This window comes from Cricetulus griseus, chromosome 2 (genome assembly GCF_003668045.3).
Source record: "Cricetulus griseus strain 17A/GY chromosome 2, alternate assembly CriGri-PICRH-1.0, whole genome shotgun sequence".
Classification (NCBI taxonomy): domain Eukaryota; kingdom Metazoa; phylum Chordata; class Mammalia; order Rodentia; family Cricetidae; genus Cricetulus; species Cricetulus griseus.
The window spans coordinates 30,164,677-30,185,204 of NC_048595.1; the positions used below are offsets into that span (position 1 = coordinate 30,164,677).

Below are 20,528 nucleotides of genomic sequence, written 5' to 3' on the forward strand. Positions count from 1 at the left end.
GCATGCCAGGTGGTGCAGGCTTTTAATCCCAACACCCGGAAGACAGAGGCAGGAGGATTTCTGTGAGTACAAGGTCAGCCTGGTTGTTATATAAGTTCCAGGCCAGCCGTGGCTACATAGTGAGACCATAACTCAAAAAAATAAAATAAAATAAAATGTAAATTAGGTGTAGTACTGTACACCTATAATCCCAGCATGTGGATCTTGGAGTCCCAAGCCAACTTATGCTATAGAGAAAGATACTGTATTAAAATTTAGCATGGGGTCAGGGTAGGGGAGTCAATGGATGGTTTATTCCTTTAGTGAATGGACCGTTAAGTGTATATTGACAATCCACACTATTTGAGACATTCTCTGTTCTCTCATATCACTCAATAAAAGAATTTTTCTAATCCCTTTTGGGTAGGGTGTGGATTAGGTCCCACAGAGGAGAGAAGTCGGTGATGAGAAAGAGAAGCCATATGCCATTGTTTTGGGGACTGTGCCTAGAAGACAAAAGGGTTTTGGGGGCCTCCACATGCCACATGTTTCTCTACAGTTGCCTACATGGCTATTGCTAGAGATAGTGATTACTGCAATTCCCAGAATCATCAATTCTCTGAAAGCTGGTGTCAAACCTCAGAGCAACAGCGGACTTTTCTGACTTTCAGTCCTTTGGTCTTTTCAATTTTATAAAACATTGATATCTCTGAAAGCAATATTTTTTCTGTTTGAGCTTTCTGGGGGTGTTATTTATTTTTCCCTGACTGACACAATGACAAAGATAATGAAAGTTAGGAAGATAACCTATTTTAAAACAAAATTGGCTAAAATAAGGTTCCAGATCCCAAAGGCAAGAGATGCAGTTCAGAAGAAGAGGGCTGATGCCCCTGGGAAGAGCAAAAGGCCCAAGGGGCCTGAGAGCAGAGGTACTGGAGAATGAGTCTAGACCAGAGTTTCTCAGTCTGTGGGCCGGCACCCCTTTCTCAGCGATCAGCTAAGGCCATCGGAAAACTCAGATAGTTACTTTACAATTTATACCAGTAGCAAAAATAGAGTTATGAAGTAGCAACAAAAATAAATTTGTGGCTGGGGAGTTACCACTACATGAGGAACTGTATTAGGAAGGTTGAAAATCACTAGTCTAGACTGAAGACTACTTACTCAGCTTTGGTTGCTCCATTGTTTGCCTAGCACAGGATCACAGGGACCTGGAGTATGCTAAGCATCTCTTTACTGCGACCCACCCCTTTCTCTGTACTTCAGTTCCAATGCCTTTGGCTGTAATAATGCAAAGTCCAACTCAAGCTGGCTCAATCAATAAAGAGAATTTATTAGCAGGGTGTGGTTGTGTAAACCTAGATTCAGAAAATTTCGACAGGGGTATCACAAATTCTAGGCCAGCCTGGACTACATAGTGATAGGCCACCTCAAACAAAACAGAAATAAAATAAAATAAAATAAAACTGCGCCAGCAAGGTGGCTCATTGGGTCTAAAAGGTACTTGTTGCCAAATCTAATGACCTGAATTTGACCCCCAGATTTCACATGGTGGAAAGAGAGAACCGACTCCCATATGTGGTCTTCTAATCCCCACACGAATGTGAGTGCTGTGGCATGGATGTACCCCTCTCTAATGTATACACAGATTTAAAAAAAGTAAGAAAAACTAAATCAAACAATAAGTAAACAAACAGAATTTATCATTTCACAGGACTGAAAAGTGGCAGAGCTCTGTTGAAACTTGAAATCTGACCTTTCGAGAAAGCTTGATCCAGTACTTTAACAAGGATCTAGTTAATTTTCATCTGCCGACTCTGTTCTCCATTAGAGTGACTTCTTTTGTGGTCCTGTGACTAGTGCACATAGCTTCAGGGATAGGACCATCTGTCCCAGCTTATAGGGCAGAAGTCTTTAGTTTAGCACTCACTTAAAAAAAAAAAAAAGAATTGAATGGATTGGATTAGAGAACATGCAAACCCAAACCTATCACCATGGCTGAATATGCCTTGAAATCTCTTCTAGAATTAAGAGTCTGCATCCCCTGGACAAAAATAAACATAGTGAAGGAAAACTTATTTTTCATTTATTCTCTATTTTGAAGTAACTGGTTAACTCAACTTTATTGCTAATTCCCAAGAAGTCACACTTTGGCATTCCGATAACAGTGAGATGGCTGTATAGTTGTAAATGCCACAATGGAGCAGATACATGGTAGTTACCTTAGTGATAGACATCTCATCTCTCTCAATTGCAGGCCCTGGTTGTTCCCTGGGCAAAGAAATTCATTCCCTAAAAAAAAAAAAAAAAAAAAGTACTAATAAGGAAGGGCAGATGATTCTGCCCTCAGGTGGACCAACAAGAGGCAGGGTGTTTTTTTTTTTTTTTTTTTTTTTTTTTTTTTTTTTTGTGGTAGGCTAGGTGTGTAGCTCAGTGGCAGAGAATTTACTTAGCATTCATAGTGTGCTGGGTTTGATCCCCAGCATCTGGAGAAAAAAAAATCCCTATGGTTATTGAAACGAATGACCTAAGACCTTGAGTCTCAATTCATCTTTCCTCCCAGGACTTATTTTTAATTTAGTCCCTCTTATTTCCTTATCACCATTACGTCCTTAGCATTTGATTGTTTCCCCAAGAACAACAAACATGCTATGCTTTCTCTGATCTTAAACATTCATTTCCCTGGAAGGACATGATGGCACACACCTTTAAGACCATCACTCAGGAGGCAAAGGCTGGCAGATCTCTGTGCATACCAGGCTGGCCAGTGAGGCTCCATCTCAAAAAGAAAACCATCTCCTTTACAATAATAATAATAATAACCCGAGTCTTATGCAGTCAAGCGAACTTATAGGGCAGCTACTGCAGAATCTGAGCTGAGGATTCATTGGGTCTAGGAGTCAGGGGCCAGACTGCACAACATATCAGACTCTGCCTGTCTGGGGCAAAACAGAAACAAAAACAAACTAGAGGCTTGTATTAGTTACTTCTCTGTTGCTGTGGTGAAACACCATGGCCAAGGCAACTTAAGATGAAAGGGTTTGTTTGGGCTTGTGCTTCTAGAGGGAGAGTCCATAATGGTGGGAAAGGCACGACAGCAGCAGTTAGCACAGGAAGCTGAGCAACTGCATCTTCATGAGTTTGTTTGTTTGTTTGTTTGCTTTGAGACAAGTTTTCATTATGTAGCCCTGCCTGGCCTGGGCCTTGATGTATATGCCATGCTGGTCTCAAATTCACAGAGGTCCACCTGCCTCCACCTTCGAAGTGCTGGGATTAAAGGTGCCCACAACCACCAAGCATAATGGTATTATGTCTTCAAACACAAGCACACAGCAGAGAGCTCAAAGTGGAAGTAGGGCAATGCTTGACACACTTCCTCCAGCAAGGCTGCACCACCTAGACCTGATTGGTGAAAACTGTAATTGTAACTTGGGAACAAATGTTTGTGCTTATAAACCCCACTGTTGCTCCTGCTTGGGGCTTTCAGGAGAAACAAGGCTCCCGAGTCCTTGTCCTGTAGCCCTATCAATCAGTGACCTGCTCATGTCGTTATTTATTAAAATCTTTGGAGCCCTTGGCCAGGGGGTAGTGGCACATTCCTGGTCTATAGAACTAGTTCTAGAACAGCCAGAGTTATGCAGAGAATCCCTGTCCTGAAAAACAAAACAAACAAATAAACAAAATCTTTGGAACTCACAAGTGTTGTCTTTCTCTTTCCTTGTGGCAAATAACGGGCTAGGTGTACCAGTCCTAACACAGGGTTTTCAATTTTACCTTTATAAACCATCATTTGCCTATGGGCCACATCTGTCTCTTTTCTATCCAGAGGCAGTCCTTTGTCCCTCAGGGACAAATGACCCTGCCCTCTTTCCCTTTTCCCCTTCCCCTTCTCCCTCATCCCCTATCTTCTGTACCACCACATCCTAGACCATTCTAACACAGAGCTTCTATTTTTCTCCTCTTAAAACAATTTCACCTGCAAGGTCATTTATCAAAAGTTAACAGTTGGGCTGGAGAGACGGCTCAGGGTTAAGAGCACTGACTGCATGCTCTTCCAAAGGTCCTAAATTCAATGCCCAGCAACCACATGGTAATGAGATCTGGTGCCCTCTTCTGGCCTGCAGGCATACATGCAGGCAAAACACTGTATGCATAATAAATAAATAAATCTTTTAAAAAAGGTTACCAGTTAAAGAAATATTAAAAATTAAAACACAATTTAGAGCTGGTCATGGGGGTCCATGTCTGTAATCTTAGCACTTGGGAAGCAGGAGCAGGAGAATTGTCACTAGTCTGAGCTCAGCCTGGCCTATGTAGTGAGTTCCAGGATTGCCAGGTCATCTACATAGTGAGACTCTGTTTCAAAAGTTAAAAAAAAAAAGGGCCCAACTTATTGTACGTCTAAAAGCGAACTTGTTCTAAAAGCATCAACTGTCTCCTAAGTTTGTGAATTTTCTATTTATCATTGTTTACTGTTTTCATATACTCACCACACCTTCCTGTCTGCTGATCTAGCAGGCAAACTCAGAAATCCACGTCAGAGAGAGGCAGAGGCAGGTGGATCTCTAAATTCAAAGCCAACCTGAGCTACAGAGTGAGTTCCAGGACATTGAGGATTATACAGAAAAACCTTGTCTCAAAAACAAAACAAAACAACAAAACCCAAAAAACCTCACAAGGGAGACATGCTGAAAACAAAGTATGTGGGAAAGGTCACCAATCTCCCACGGCATGAACTCTCCTTGTCCACCATACTTTGGTACTCCACACGACAGCATTCCAGAATCTTTTGGTATCTATAATTTTTGTAGTGTGTGTGTGTGTGTGTGTGTGTGTGTGTGTGTGTGTGTGTGTGCACATAAGTGCATGTATGTGTGTAGGTACATGTGTGTGAAGATTAGAGGTCAACCTCAGATATCATTCCTTAGAAGCACCCACCTTGGTTTTTTAAGACAAGGTCTCTAATTGGGAATCGGGAACCATCAATTAGGCTAAGGTGGCTGGCCAATCAACTCTAGGGATTTTTCTGTCTCCACTGTCCTATTTCTGGGCTTACAAGCACAAACCACCATGTCAGAGTGCCTCTGCTGTAAAATCAGAATTCCTATGAGGTTACAGCTGGCCTTGCCCAACTGTTATCCCTCAGCCACAAAGAGGACTCTTTACTGAGACAGCCATTTCCCAAGATAGTCTGTCTCAGTTGAGCAAACAATTCCAGGAAGAGGAGTCCACTGCACACATCGCCCGACAGCTTCATTGACTTCCTTATTCCTCAGCCCCTCACCTTCCCTTTGCAGGATCTCCATTCCAGAGGGAGAGTATGTGCCCTTTGCTGTTTGAACAGTCTCATCTTTGAGGTCAGATTCTAGTCTCTTGCCTTTTGTGTCTTTAGTCTATATCCCCAAATCTAACACACCACTCCCAGTTGTTATGGTTTTCTCCGGAAGTGCTAAAGGTTGAATGGAGGTCTGAGTCCAGACTGAGTTATCTCCTCAGCCAAAGTTCTTGGATTTTTGATGATTAACTCAATTTCCTCTGTCTTCACTTTTTTTTTTTTTTTTTTTTTTTTTTGGTTTTTTGAGACAGGGTTTCTCTGTGGCTTTGGAGGCTGTCCTGGCACTTGCTCTGTAGACCAGGCTGGTCTCAAACTCACAGAGATCCACCTGCCTCTGCCTCCCCAGTGCTGGACTAAAGGCGTGCACCACCACTGCCTGGCTCCGTCTTCACTTCTTAAATAATTAGGGTGGGCCTGAAAGTTCCAAGCTTCTATCGTGGTCTGGTCTTTTGGTGACCATCTCCTATGTCCTAAGTGTTAGGAACATGCCAGGCAGACAGAGCTTAAGTGAAAAGTTTTATTAGAAAGGGATGGGAGGGGGAAAGGAGAGAAAGAGAGGGGACAGAGAGAGAGAGAGAGAGGGAAAGAAGAGAGAGAAAAGGGAGGCAGGAAAAATCCTGTCTGCCCCTTCAGGAGAATATCGGGAAAGAGAGCGGAAGTGGTTTGGGGTTTTTCTTTTAAAGGGTCCTTTGCACCTGTGTGCAGACTACATAGTGAGGTAGCAGCCATGGAACCCTGGGCTCATCAGGGTACTGCCTGAGTGTATTCTGCAAGGTGACGGGGGCAGGCCAGCACAGTGCCTGAATCCTTACACTGAGTCCATCAAGAGTCATTTCATTAGGACCAAAGATACTTATGTCTGCATCTATCAGTCTAGAAATTACAAAGGTCTGAGAATATTTGTGTGAGAAACTGGGGCCACAGACTAAGTATGGGATGCAGGGTTCTCCTAGCATCCTAGTCTCCTATGGTTGCTGAAGTTTTGTTTCAGAGCTGAGGCAGAGACACATATTCCACAGTATTTCACAAAGGCTACTACTAAACAAAACAAATCAAGTGTTGGCGGTGAGGATGTGGAGAAACTACAGTCTTGTGTAACATAGGTAAGGATGTAAAAAGATACAGACAATATGGGAGACAATCTGGTGCTATCTTCAGAAGTTAAAAATAGGATTACAGAGCTAGAGAGATGGCTCAATGGTTAAGAGCACTGGCTGCTCTTCCAGTGACCTGGGTTTGATTCTCAACACCCACCTGTCTGCACACAACCATCTGTAACTTCAGGCCCAGGGGATCTAACTTCTTATTCTGACCTCTGTGAGCACCAGACACCTGTATGGTACACGTAGATAATGCAGGCAAAGCACCCATACACTTGAAATGAAATTTAAATGTAAAAGAATTTAAAAATAGAATCACTGTATGACTCAGCACTTCTGCTTCTGGGTGCGGGCTCAAAGGCATTGAAAGCAGGAGTTGAAGAAGCACTTGGATAAACATATTTGTAGCCGCTTTATTCACAATAGCTCAGAGGTGGATGGAATCCAAGGTCTACCAAAGAGTGTATGGGTCAACACAATGTGGTATAGACACACAGAGGAAGACCCCTCATCCGCAGGCAGGGTGGGGATGGGAATGATGGCAGCAGAGTGACCGAGCTGTAGGAAGACCACGACCTGCAGATTTGGGTGCAAAGAGAACAAGGAATGAAAGTTGGGGAAGTTTAAGGCATCTGTGGAGTCAGAGACAGAGCATGCGCTGGGGAGAAGTCGGTTAGGTGGATCTCACTGGGGGGACCCAGGCAGACTGGAGAGTAGGGAAACTGTGGATTTTAGGTTTGGGTAGACAGGCAGACCCAGCAGTCAGAGGCCTGTGGGTAATTTTCCTGACTAGAAAGTTTGTGGTAAGACTGAGGAGGAATATCCAGCTGTCAGAACTCTATGAAGGATGCCTGGTAGAGACAATGAGAGATAGCCAGTCCACGGCTGGGTGGTGTGTAGTCCAGCTAGTGGGGTCTAGGAAGAGGTGCTGGCTGGGCAGTGGGTTGCTTGTCAGAGGTAGATGGGAAAGGGGCATGGTTCCCAGCTGTGGGGACAATACATTAGTCATTGTGAGTCCAAAGATAAGGAGCCAGGTGTTGTGCTGAGGAGTGGCCAGAATAAAAGTTGTTTTAAAGAGTCAGTTTAGAAGCCAGGTGTGGTGGTGACCCAAGCACTCAGGCAGGTGAATCTCTGAGTTTGTGACAAGCCTCTCTATATGGCCAGTTTCAGGCCAGCCAGAGTCAGCCTCACACACACACACACACACACACACACACACACACACCACACGACACACAGAGAGAGAAGAGAGAGAGAGAGAGAGAGAGAGAGAGAGAGAGAGAGAGAGAGAGACATACAGAGAGATAGGGAGGGAGGGTAGGTGTGGGGAAGTGTTGAGATTAGGCTTCATGTGATGGAACATTTACCTACATCTTGGTCATCTGAGGTTTCTGGAAAATGTGAGACCTAGGTTGTGTAGGTGTTCAGGGGAATTAGGGACATAGATTGTCTCGAGTGGAGTGCCTGGAGCTTTTTAAAGGAAAGTTCCAAATGGATGCCAGTGTAGCAGCCCTGATGGCAAGGATTACTTTGAATGAAAGGGTCCTGAGGTCGGAGGGCAAAATTTTAGTACTTCTACTTGGAGGGAGTACAAACTAAAAGGGAGGAAAATCATTGCAAAGGAAGTGAGACGGTTGTGAAAGACAAAGAGGTCAGCTCCTCTCTACTTAAGACACAGCCGAGAGAGGAGCACAGTTTAATTCCTTGAGGACATGTAATTGTCACCTCCATGACTTTACACATATAGTGGGATCATTAAATAAGATCGGTTGAAGGGCAGAAGAGCAGCTTCTGGTCTGTGGCAAGCTCTGAAGAAATGTGTCAGCAATGGTTTTGCAGCAGATACTGCTCAGTCTGTGGCACCTGCCAGGGGCGTGGCTACCTAGGTCCCTAAAAACACCCTGATTGCCATCCAGGGACACAAACATTTGTTGGTGTCGCTGAGCTAAGATGGTGTTCCCTGGCTCCTGGTGGCTCCTGTCTGTCTGTCTTCTGTCCTGGTGTTGCAACACCTGGGAGCTTGGGGATGAGGACCCAGAGTCAGAATCACCAATGATCCCTCTGGTGGTCTATCATGCAATGGGTGAGTGAGGAGTAGATGGGCAGAGGGCAAGAGACTCTCTTCCTTTCCCTGTCTGGGTTCCCATCTGCCAAGCCAGAGCTGGAAGGGCGAGGACAGTGGTTCCACAGTCCATGCCTGGCCTGAGGTGTTGGGATTTGGGGGCCCTCTACACTGGAAGGAAGGGAGCCAGGTGTCTTTGGTGAGCACTCCGGGAGAGCTGTGCACTGCTAGGATTTTATGCCGTCTTTGTTAAAATCCTAGCCGTTATGACATTACCCAGTAAGGTGCTTCTGATAGGCCATTGGTCCCATCAGAGCTGGGCAGCGCACTCATGCTTTCATTCCTTCACACACTGTATAGAGATCTGGCAGTTACCTGCATGTCCTTTATACAGTTACCACACAGAACGACCACACTGGAGCATGACACAGACTGAATTCTCTGTCCTTCTGGTACTTACTTTCCAGTGGGGAAACATACTATAAAGAAATAAGGAAGAGTGTCCAATGGTGATGAGCACTGTGGAGACAGACAGAGAGCCTGGAAGGAGCTGGAGCTGGAGGTGTGAGTGTGAGCTTGTAGAGAGCAATGCTAGGAAAGGACTCTGCTGGAGAGTGACAACTGAGCAGATCTGAAGGGGATGAGGGAAGATGCCATATGGATGTGTGGTCAAAGGAACAGCAGAGATAAAGGACCTGAGCTGAGCATGTGATGTCCAGATCAGTGCAGCAGGAGAGGAGCATGGGAAGAGAGGAGGACACATCTGCTGGAGCTCTCAGTACAGTGGAAGGACTTGGACTGGATGAGGATGATTAGAAAGTGATGTTGTTTTATCAAGATGGAGCAGCTTATAGGATGAGAACAATTGAGTATTTCTTGTGTGTGTGTGTGTGTGTGTGTGTGTGTGTGTGTGTGTGTGTGTAGAGACAGAGAGACAGGGACAGAGATAGAGAGAGAGACAGAGAGAGACAAAGACAGAGAGACAGAGAGAGGAGAAATTATTATTTTAAACCAAACAAACTGTCACAAGCCAGGAATCCCAGTACTGGGGAGCAGAAGCAGGAGGGTGGTAAGTTCAAGGCCAGCCATGCTGACACACAGGGCCAGACCCTGTCACAAACAAACTCTAGTTGAATTCTACTTCTGACTCTACTTAATTTAAGGATCTTTATTGTTGTTTTTGTTAGACTGGGCTTTTAAAAGTGTGTGTGTGTGTGTGTGTGTGTGTGTGTGTGTGTGTTTGTGTGTGTGTGTGCTCACATGTCCTGTTACACAAGAATGCACAGGTCAGCACATGGGGAGGTCTAAGGATAATGTTTGGGAGTCGTTTCTCTCCTTCTCCTATGTGGGTCTCAGGAATTGAACTCAGGTCATTATGCTTGGCATCAGGCGTCTTTACCCACTGTAGAAACATGTCTGCCTTGTGTATTGGCTTCTTTAATTCCATATGGTCCATGGTGAAAGGTTCAAGCATTATGCTGGCCTGCCTGTTACCTGGCGGAACAGGCAGTACCCTGGTCAGCCCAGGGTTCCATGGGAACTAAGTCTGCACACAGATGCAGAGGACCCCTTTAAAAGACAGATCCCTGCCCACTTATGTCTCTCTCTCTCTACACCCTCTCTCTACTCTCTACTCTTCTCCTCTTCTCTGTCTGCTTCTGCTTCTCTCTCTCTATGGCGACCGGCCATGGTGGTCAGCCATTTACCCGGTTTCTCCTCTCCTTTAGGCTCCCTACTCTGCTGGGCCTATAATAAACTGCTTAATATGTCTACTATGTCTCTTAGTCTTATGTCTCATCCGCCTCTTTTTCTTCTTTATCTTTAATTTAAACAAACATTTAACACATGGTAACCTAGAATTTTCTAGGTAGCCAAAGATACCCTTGAAATCCTGTTTCTTTTGATTCTACTTTCCAAGTGCTGGGATTACAGCCATGTGTTACTATGCCTAATTAATTTGATATTTGGAGACAATGTCTCATGTAGCCCAGGATTTCCTTGATCTTGACATGTAGCCAGTTATGGCTTTTCTGCCTTTCTCTTTCTCGCTGTTTCATTTGTTTTATATTTTATTTTAAGACAGGGTCTCATTTTCTTTTAGCTCACTATGTAGTCCAGACTAGCCTCAAATCCCTAGTGATACCCTACCCTCAACCTTCTGAGTGTTGGGATTACAGGTATTGAGAGGTCAGCTTCCCCAAGAGAGTCTTCCTTCTACTTTCCATGTTGTGGGGGTCACAAAAAGTGTGCTACTGTGCCCAGCTCATTTTTTCTGGGTGAGGGGCCCTTTGTGGCTGACTTTTAATCAGGATTCCCTATCCCACCCTGGCTTGCTGGGATCACAGGCATGTGATGGCACACCCAGGCTTCATTTAGTGAATCTCATGCACTTTTCACAGACTTGGCAGGTGTTACCCGGGTGTTTTAAAGGATGGAGACTTTAATTCCCAGAAATTGGCCTCTGGCTGGAATTTAAAGTCTTGTCCTGGGGTAAGCTCACCAAACAGTGAATGTGCCAGGAGTGGAGACACCTCAGATTCTGGAGGTGGAGTTGACAATGAGGAAACAGCCCAGGAGAGAGACATGAGGGAACATTATGAGGGGTGGAAGGAGGTCAGGAGAGCTCAGTGTCCTGGAAGCCAGTGAAGAAAATGTTCCCTGAAGAAGGAAACAAGTGATGGCTGATACCTGCAGGCCAGGGCTGGGGAGACCTAGGAAGGAAGATGGCTGCAAGTTGAAGGCCAGGATGGATTATCCAGAGATTCTAGTGAGTTCCTGCACCTTCTGGAATGATATCCTATCTCAAAAACTAACAAACAAAAACAACAGCAAAAACCTCATCACCGTCACCAACACAAAGAAAGACAGTAGGTCAATGAACCACAAGATAGACAGGTCCATCGGGAGCAGCCTGGGAACTGATAATTGAACTTAGCCACATGAAGGCCTGTGTCCATCTTGACAGAAGCAGTTAGAGGCTGATCTTTTTGGACTGGGTTAAAGAAAACCACAGAAAAAAAGAAAACCACAGAGAGGAATTCAGTCAGTGAACAGGGACGGCTCTTGCATGGGCTGCTTCAGCCCCAGGTCTAGAGCCAGGCTCACATAGGACGTGAGATAGATGCTGCTGTGTCCAGCACCCGGGATGTCACTGAGCAAAGCTGTGCTGTCCTGGAATGCTTGTGGTGCAGGGGTAAAGAATTCACCAGAGCAGGACTGACATTAGAGTTAAAGTGGAATAGACAGTGTGGACAGAAACACAGCAGGCTGGATCTTTGTTTTGAGGCAGAGTTCCTCTATGAAGCTCTGGCTGTCCTGGAACTCACTCTGTAAACCAGGCTGGCCTTGAACTCACAGAGATCCACCTGCCTCTGACTCCTGAGTGCTGGGATTAAAAGCATGTGTCATCAAAGTACTGATGTCAGACTGATAATTTTTTTTTAATATTTAAATATTTATTTATTTACATTTTTTGGCAGGCTGATTCTTAATGAGGAGAAATGCACACTACCAGGAGTGGGCACTTTCACCACAGTTAGCAAGTTACCTGTCCTCACTTTATTTTGCCCTCTGTGTAGATGTTTGAGCAGACAAGGGGACAGCTCACTATTTGTCACGCAGACACTCCTATTTCATCCTCTGTCCATTTGGGGTGCAGGCTCTCTAAGCTCTAATTGTACAGCACTCCAGGCCACTCTGTCAGGCCACAACTGCGATTTGTTGGTTGAGGAGCAGAGTACACAGACATTTCAGTTTTTCACACATGCACCCAATCTCCCAAGAGTCATACATTGTATTGTATTCACATACCCCAAGAGCCACGCATTGCTTCTCTTTGAACTTATTTCAGTGATGTTCCAGCCTCACACACGTCAAGTTTTCCCCGAGACCTCACATAACACTCAAATGCTCACAATCCTCAATTCCACTGACTCACAATTTTATGCCACATACAGTGCATACTCGAAATTTCCATCTTCCACAGCCTATTATCACAATTGTAGCCTTTGCTTGTGTGAGCCTCAGGCACTTCATGTCCCTCATCCTGGCCCTGGCAATTCTCCTGCTTCAGTCTTCTGAGTGATGCGATTACAGTTTGTGTCACCACACCTGACTCCCCTTTGTTGTTTTTATTAATGTGCTAAGTAGCCGAGAATAACCTTGATCTTCTAATCCTCCTCCCTCTGCCATCCAAGTTCAGGGACCACAAGTGTGTTCCCCTTGTCCAGTTTGTACAGTCATGGGCTCCTGCCCCGGGCCTGGTGCATGCTGGGCAAACACTCTATCAGAGGGGCTACTTCTCCAGTCCCACATGGCCTCTGCAGCCTGTTAGCAGCTGACAGACAGAGCTATGCAGGAAGTGTCTTTTATCTGTTTCTACTGCGGGGAAATCCATGTGACATCAGCTCCACCATTTTCAGTGCACAATTCATTGTCATTGAGCCTGTTCCCCAGCTGAGGCACCACAACTGCCCTCTAGTTTCAGAGCTTTCAGCACCCAGGAAAACCTCCATATGGGTTAAGTCAATGTCTCCTTCCCCTCCTCTCACTCCTGATCACCTCCTGCCTATTCTCTATGCTGTGTAGTTTCTCATTCTGCACATAACAGGTGAAGGGATCAGATAATTTGTCTTTTGTGTGGATAATTTTACGGAACGTGCTTGCTTGTAGCACACTTCAGTTCTTCATTCCTACTCCTGGGTGAATAGTATTCCATTGTGTGACTACACCACAGTTTATTCATCCAGCAATGAACATCTCCCTTGTTTTTTCCTTTTGCTATTACCACAGCACTATTGTAAAAATTTGTGTGAGGTTTTATCTTGATATGTGCTTTCATTTCTCTTGGGTATAAAGGTAGGAGTAATTGCTTAGTTACTTTTTAGGCACTGCCACACTTTCCCACCAGGTTTGCATTGTTACATTTCCACCAATAGGACTCAGTTGTTCTTATTTCTCCAAGCCCTCAAAGTCTGTCTGGGTAGGAATTAGAATATTGTTGTTTTATCTCACATTTCATTAAAGACTGCTGCTCCTCTTGGCCACTTCCTCTCTTCTGGGAGACAAATCTTTCCATTTCCTTTTTTATGATTTTATTTATTTTGACGTTTTTGAGATTTACTGATTATTTTATTTTATGTGTAAGAATGTTTTGCTTGTATATTTGTCTGTGCACCATGTGTAGGCAGTACCTACAGAGTCCGGAACAATGTATCTGATCCCCTTATATGATTACGGACAGTTGTAGGCTACCACATGGGTGCTGGGAGAAGCAGTCAGTGCTCTTAATTGCTCAGTCATTTCTCCAACTCTATTAGTTTATTTTGAAAGAGGGTCTAATTATAGGCATGGAACTTGATGTGAAGATCAGGCTGGCCTTCAACTCCAAGAGACTTCCTGGCCTCTGCCTCCAGAATGTTGGAGGGAAGACAACCACCACCATGCAAGATTAATTTTTAATTTTTTATTAGAATTTTTAATTTTTTTAAGTTAGGGCTGAAAACATGGCTGAGTAGTTAAGAGTATCACATGCTCTTGCAGAAGACTCAGATGGGGTTCCCAGCACCCACATGGTAGCTTAGAATTGCTTTTGCCTCCAGCTCCAGAGGAAACAGTGCCCTCTTTTTGACTCTTTAGGCACCAGGCCCACAGGCAGTGCACACACATCCATGGAGGCAAAACACTCACAGACACAAAATAAAACTTAAAAAATTCTTTAAAAATATATTTATGTATATGTAATTGTGTGAATGTCTTATGTGAAGGAACCCACAGAACTCAGAAGAAGTAGTTGAACCCATAGTTTCAGTTACAGGGGTTTTGAGTCACCAACCTTAGTGCTGGGACTTGAGTCCTCTGCAAAAGTAGAACACAGCTTATCCACTCAGCCATCTCTTCAGTCTACCCCATCTCCCGACACAATTTTTTCTTTCTTTTTTGGTGTGTGTGTGTGTGTGTGTGTTTGTTTTTCCAGACAGGGTTTCTGTATGCAGCCCCTGCTTTCCTGGAACTCACTCTGTAGACCAAGCTGGCCTTGAATTCAAGAGATCCACCTGCTTCTGCCTCCCCAGTGCTAGAATTAAAGGCGTGTGCCACTACACCAGGCCTCACATATAATTTAGTTTCTTTTTCCTTTTTTTTTTTTTTGATTTTTTCGAGACAAGGTTTCTCTGTAGCTTTGGAGGCTGTCCTGGAACTAGTACTTGTAGACCAGGCTGTCCTCGAACTCACAGAGATCTACCTGCCTCTGCCTCCCGAGTGCTGGGATTAAAGGCGTGTGCCTCCACTTCCCGGTCACATATTATATCTTAATTGTACTACTTGTCTCACTAAGATGTAAGAATTCTTTATGTCTTTTGGACATTGAACTCAGATACATGTCTCACAAATATTCTCTTCTATCTGGAAGCTGACCTCATCCACTAGTTTCCAGTTTCTTTTACTATGGGTCAAGACCCCCATGGGGATGTTGTAACTAACTGTGGGGTTGAGAATGATATGGCAACAGCAATCTGAATGCACAATGAGCAAAAATTAATTCAAAATCGAGGGTGAAGTGAACTGAGTTGTTCTGTCAGGGTTGGCATCTCCCACTCCACTGGAGCCTTTGTTCTCAACACCAAACACACGCATTTTGCACTGTACCTGCTGTGCTGCCATGAGTGCCAACAAATACTGCCTCAAACACTCTGCTCAGACTTCAGGCTGCTGTATGTTATGACCTCCAGATCTTTCATTGTGCATACAATGTTTATGCCCTTATAGAAACAGTGGTTTATTTACCAGAATGAAGGACTTTTAAAATATTCTTCAGCATCTAAATACCAAATTAATGTCTCTTTGTATTATATTGCGTTTCGATGTTGGATTTAAGAATTTTCTGTTTGGCAGGGTTGGGTCGATGGCTCAGTGGTTAAGAGCACTGGAGGACCTGGGTTTAGTTCCCAGCACCCACATGGCAGCTTACAAGTGTTTGTAACTCCAGTTCCAGAGGACTTGAGGTCCTCTTCTGGTCTCTGTGGTTACTATACACAAGGGTACAAGACATACATATAGGAAAAAACATACATACACACAAAATAAAAAATAAGTCTTTTAAAAGTGATGTTTTATTCATGAATTTCCATCATTGTTTTTGTTTGGTTAGGAGACTTGATTAACGTAGATTACTTCGTAAATTTTCTTCAAAAGACATTCCCTGGAACTTACATTGTACCTCTAGAGATTGGGAAGGACATGATGCAGGTAAGATGCCAGCTAAATGTTTGCTGCGGGGCTTGATAGTCAGTGCTATCTGAACACTTGCCTTGCAAAACTTATACCCAATGGTTTGGTTTGATTTTGGGATGGAAGATTTTCCATCCCTATATAGCCCAGGCTGGCTTGGAACTTGATCTTCTTGCACCAGCCCCCTGAGGGTTGGGATTACAGTCATATGCCATCATGCTCATGAACTCTAATGGAGATAGGAGGGTCTCACCCTGTGTAAGTCATTTTTCTGTTGCTGTGATAAAAAACACCAAGATGAAAAGCAACTTATGTAGAGTATATATGGGTTTAAGGTTCCTAAGGGATAAAAGCTCATAATGGCAGAAAGACATGGCAGCAGGAGAAGGAAGGTGAGAGAGCACAGCTTCCATGGCAACCGTAAAGTAGGGAGAGCGACTTGGATGTGAGGCAAGGCTATGAGCCCTTAAAGCCACTCCAGTTATGTCTTTCTTCCTGCAAGGCTGCATTTCCCCATTTCATTCCTGAGCAACACATCAACTGGGGACCAGGTGTTTAAATATCTGAGCCTTAGGGGGTGCATTTTCATTGAAATTGTCCCCTCCACAACTGACATCTTTGCCCCATTAGATCTATTAGAGAAGATGTCAGTAACCAACAGTCCCAGCCTTGATTTCTCACTGTACCTGTTTTAGGATATGGAGAACAAGGTCTTGAATGCCAGTTCTGAAGTGTGTCAGATTCTTGCTGAGGATCCTAAACTGCATGAAGGTTACATCGCTGTTACATTCACCAGGAGACTCCAGATCATGTAAGTATCCTTCTATTCCATGGTAGCACCTACATGTTTCTTCTAGTCCAATAAATTGACTGTATTGATTTGGATCCTCCCATAACAATGAAAAGAAAGTATTCTTTTTTATTTCATTTTTTTTTTGAGGCAGGGTTTCTCTGTGTAGCTTTGGAGCCTACCCTGGCACTCACGCTGGAGGCCAGGCTGGCCTCGAACTCACAGAGATGAAAAGAAAGTATTCTTAAAATGTCCCATGAGAAGCTTTGTGGACTTAATTTGTTCTCTCTTTCTCTCTGTGTGTAAAGTGTTCCTCTGTGTGTGTAACACATGTCAACATGAGTGAGGAAGTCAGAGTTCTATGTTGGGTATCTTCCTCTACCTTTCCATTTTAGAAAATTTAAAAATTTTATTTTATATCAATCATGTGTGCATGTGGCAGTGGGGGTGGGGTGGGCGTGGGCATGTGCACATGTGTGTGCAATGCCACAGAAGCCAGAGGAGGGCATCAGATCATCTCAAGCCGGAGTTATAGGTGATTGGTTGCTAGGAACCTAATGTGATCCTCTGCAAGAGCAGCAAACACTCTTAACCACTGAGCCATCTCTCCAGCCCTCTACTTTACTTTAAAAATTTTTGAATTATGTTCACTTACTTAGTGTGTGCTTGTTGGATAACATGATGATGATGATGATGTTGATGATGATGATGATGATGATAAGAATAGTCTCTACATGGACTTGTAGCTTACTACTGAGTTAGACTGATTGATTGGGAAGCCCCAGAGACCCTCCTGTCTCCTCATCCTCAGAGCTGATATTATCAGATTACTGCTGTGCCTGGACATTTTGCGTTTTTTTTCTTGTTTATTTTCTAAGGGTGGAACATGTAATCCAGGCTCAGTTGATCACACTGACATGACAAGCATTTCACTGACTGAGCTATCTCCACAGTCTCTCATGATTTATATTCTATGAAAGATTTCTATTTGTGTCCTTCCTTAGAGGAGGAAGATCCTGTAACTCTGTGGTTTGGGGACCCATGGTGTATTAAATAGCTCAATCCATGCCGTGACTGTTGATACATTCCAATAAGACATTCAGAGCTGACAGCTAACTTTGATTTCTCCAGGAAGGAGTTGGCTGAAAAATGCCAAATACCTACCATGAAAGATATAATCTCAATTCCTGCAAGAAAACTTAAAGGGTAAGTTCTCCTTTTTTTTTAAAAGAGTTGTTTTTATTATGTTATGTGCATGACTTTTTTCTGCATGTATGTCTAAGAGAATGCCTAATTCTCTGGAAGTGGAGTTACAGTTGTGAGCTGCCAAGTTAGTGTTGGGAATTGAACTGAAGACTTCTGGAACATAACTAATTTATGAACCTCAGCTCTCAATTTCTTCTCTCCAGGTCCCCACTTTCACTTCTTTAGCCTCATTGTTCTCTTTTCTAACCTGTATCCACCTGATTCTTTGAATTTCTGTTTTCCTGTGAGATAAAGCCTTGCTTTGTATCTCAGGCTGCCTTCAAACTGTAGCAACACTCCTGCCTCAGCCTGAGTTCTGGAACTATAAGCATGTGCCATCACACCCAGCACCCACTCACTTAAAGAAAAAACTTGGCAGTTTGATTGTATTTGAAGTCAACTGCCCTTGTCAAACAGATTCCTGCATCATATAATAAACCAGCTTCCACTAATGAGGAAGCAGGAAATGTCTTGGGATTGCAAAGCTCTTTGACACAGGAGAATCATTAGGTGGCCACCTCTGTCTCTCCAAACTTACTGACAGGATTTCATGGAGGTGAGAAGGTTCCAACCTTGTGGCAGGTAGTAGTTGGAGAGTGTATGTGTGCATGTGTCTGCAGAGGCAGAAGAGGCCAGAAGAGGGCATCAGATCCCCTGAAGCTGGAGTACAGGCATCTGTGAAGCAACTGATGTGGGTGTTGGGATCCTAACTGTGTCCTCTGGAAGAGCAGGGCACAGCTAAGCTATCTCTTTAGCCATTTATATTATTTTAATTACATTTATTTATATATCGGGTGTTGTCACACGTGTGCCCTGGTGTGCTTGTGAAGGTAGAGGGCTTTTTAAGGGTGTCAATTCTGTCTTTCTTCCATACGGTTCTCAGGTACAGAACTCAGGTCATCAGGCTTGGCAGGCTTTAGCTGCTGTACCATCTCTACAGAGAGGAGTCGAAGATCTCTCCAAGTTATCAGTTTGAGCAACTGACTGAATAGTATTGTCATTTACAGACACAGGGAGCCACTGGGGAGGAACAGAGGAAGGACATTCATGTGTCTTTAGGAAAGCAGTTTGACTATGGTGTGGAAAGACAGGATGTAGACTTAATTTGTAAGCTCAGTTTGAAAGTTGTATTTCAGGCCACTGAAAATTCTTGTCTGAAGTTCAAGATGGTGACAGGGCTGGACGCATTCAGAAGTCTTCTGTATATATATTAATCTTGTTTACTTTAACTTTTTGTGGGAAAATGATAAATATATACAAAAGCAGAGAGTAACAGAGTCAATACTCCATACTTCCTCTCATCTGTTGATAACATTTATTAGTTTTGGTCTGGTAAGATGGCTCAGTGGATTAAAAGTGGTTCCAGGCAAGCAGGGCCAGCTGACTTAGATTGTCAAATCCCTAGTGGAAGTAGAGACTAGCTCCACAAAGTTGTTTTTGCCCTCCTCACATGGGCTGTGACACCCACATTCACACTTAATCTTATCTCATATCTCCATGTACTCTTCTGGGGTCAGACTAGTTTAAAGCAAAGTCCTATACGGTGACCCATAAATACTAGTCAATTAAAGAGATGAAGCATTAAACTTGGTGTGACAGCATGTGTCTTTAATCCCAGCCCTGAGGTTATGGAGGCAGTAAGATCTGAAGTTCAAGACCAGCATTGGCTACATAGTGAATTTGAGGCTAGCCTGTGACACATAAAAGAGTGGCTCAAACAAAACAACACAAGGACCCCAACTTGGGTTTAGAAATGTACTATTTCCTGGAAACCTGATGGAAGAGTTTGATCAAAATGGTTTCAAAAGTGGCTTGAGAAGCTACCTGAGTGTAGTGACAAAGACTTTGACACCAGGGTTTGGGAGGCAGAGGCGGGCTAACATCTGAGTTTGAGGACAGTTTGGTCTACTCAGTGAGTTTCTGGACAGCTAGAGATAATGGTGAGATCCTCTTTTGAAAAAAAATAAATAAGTGGGGTTTGGGAGTCAGGAATGTGGGCTAGAGAGATGGCTCAGTATCTAATAACCCTTAACTGCTCTTGCAGGGTGATGAAACGAATTTACAGCTTTTTCAACTGACAGTGATTGGTCCCAAGACAAGCCCATGGCATGTGTAGAGCATGGTGAACATGGCTGTGCTCTGCATCCCATTCTGACTCCTGAGACAACCCAACTGCAAAAGGCCCACCCTGTCTGCAAAGAAGAACTAGTCACTTGCTTAAACACACAGCCTACCTTTCTCTCCTCCTCCTCCTAGCTTGGTAAAAGGTTCCTAGTCTGTAAGAGAAGCATGCTTGCTTAGTGTGTGCTCTTCTCAGGTTCTCTGAAATAAACGCCCCTGCATTTGAGTCCAGTCTCCTGACCTTTTTTTTTTTTCCACATTTTTTCCTAACATGGTTCTCAATCCTGAAACAGGTGCTTAGAGCATGAGACCCTCTTGTAACCCAGGGAGCATGTGCAGCAGCAGGGCACCCAGGGCTGACCCTTGGATCCTGAGGTGTCACTGAGTTAGTTCCCTGTCTCTGAACCTCCCCTACTTTCTCCCACTCACCCTTCCTCTGCCAGGCCTCTGGATTGAGGATTTTGATTGCCTTGGGCAGGACTTGTTCATCCAAACTGCTGGGTCCTGGCATGGGTAACTCCAAACACTTGGGGTTGTTTGTCCAACTGCCCCCAAGTTAATCCACCAGGCTTTCCTCTTGTCTCTCCCTCCCTCTTCGGAACCTTTGTCCTCTCCCCAGTGTCTTCCTTGAATTGGCCCCAGAAATAGAGAAGGTCATTCTCCCCTTGC

General features: G+C 44.1%; 1 protein-coding gene across 1 annotated transcript in view; it reads left to right on the forward strand.

Annotated features, from left to right (window-relative positions):
• LOC113831774 (palmitoyl-protein thioesterase 1-like) overlaps positions 1-20,065 on the forward strand; it is a 29,045-nt gene extending 8,980 nt beyond the window's left edge. The window contains exons 2-5 of the mRNA XM_027398979.2: positions 15,624-15,721; positions 16,399-16,514; positions 17,625-17,699; positions 19,783-20,065. Of these exons, the coding sequence (XP_027254780.1) occupies positions 15,713-15,721; positions 16,399-16,514; positions 17,625-17,699; positions 19,783-19,816 (234 nt within the window). The 5' untranslated portion in view covers positions 15,624-15,712 and the 3' untranslated portion in view covers positions 19,817-20,065. The remainder of the gene's footprint in view (positions 1-15,623; positions 15,722-16,398; positions 16,515-17,624; positions 17,700-19,782) is intronic.
• Positions 20,066-20,528: the final 463 nt, after the last annotated feature.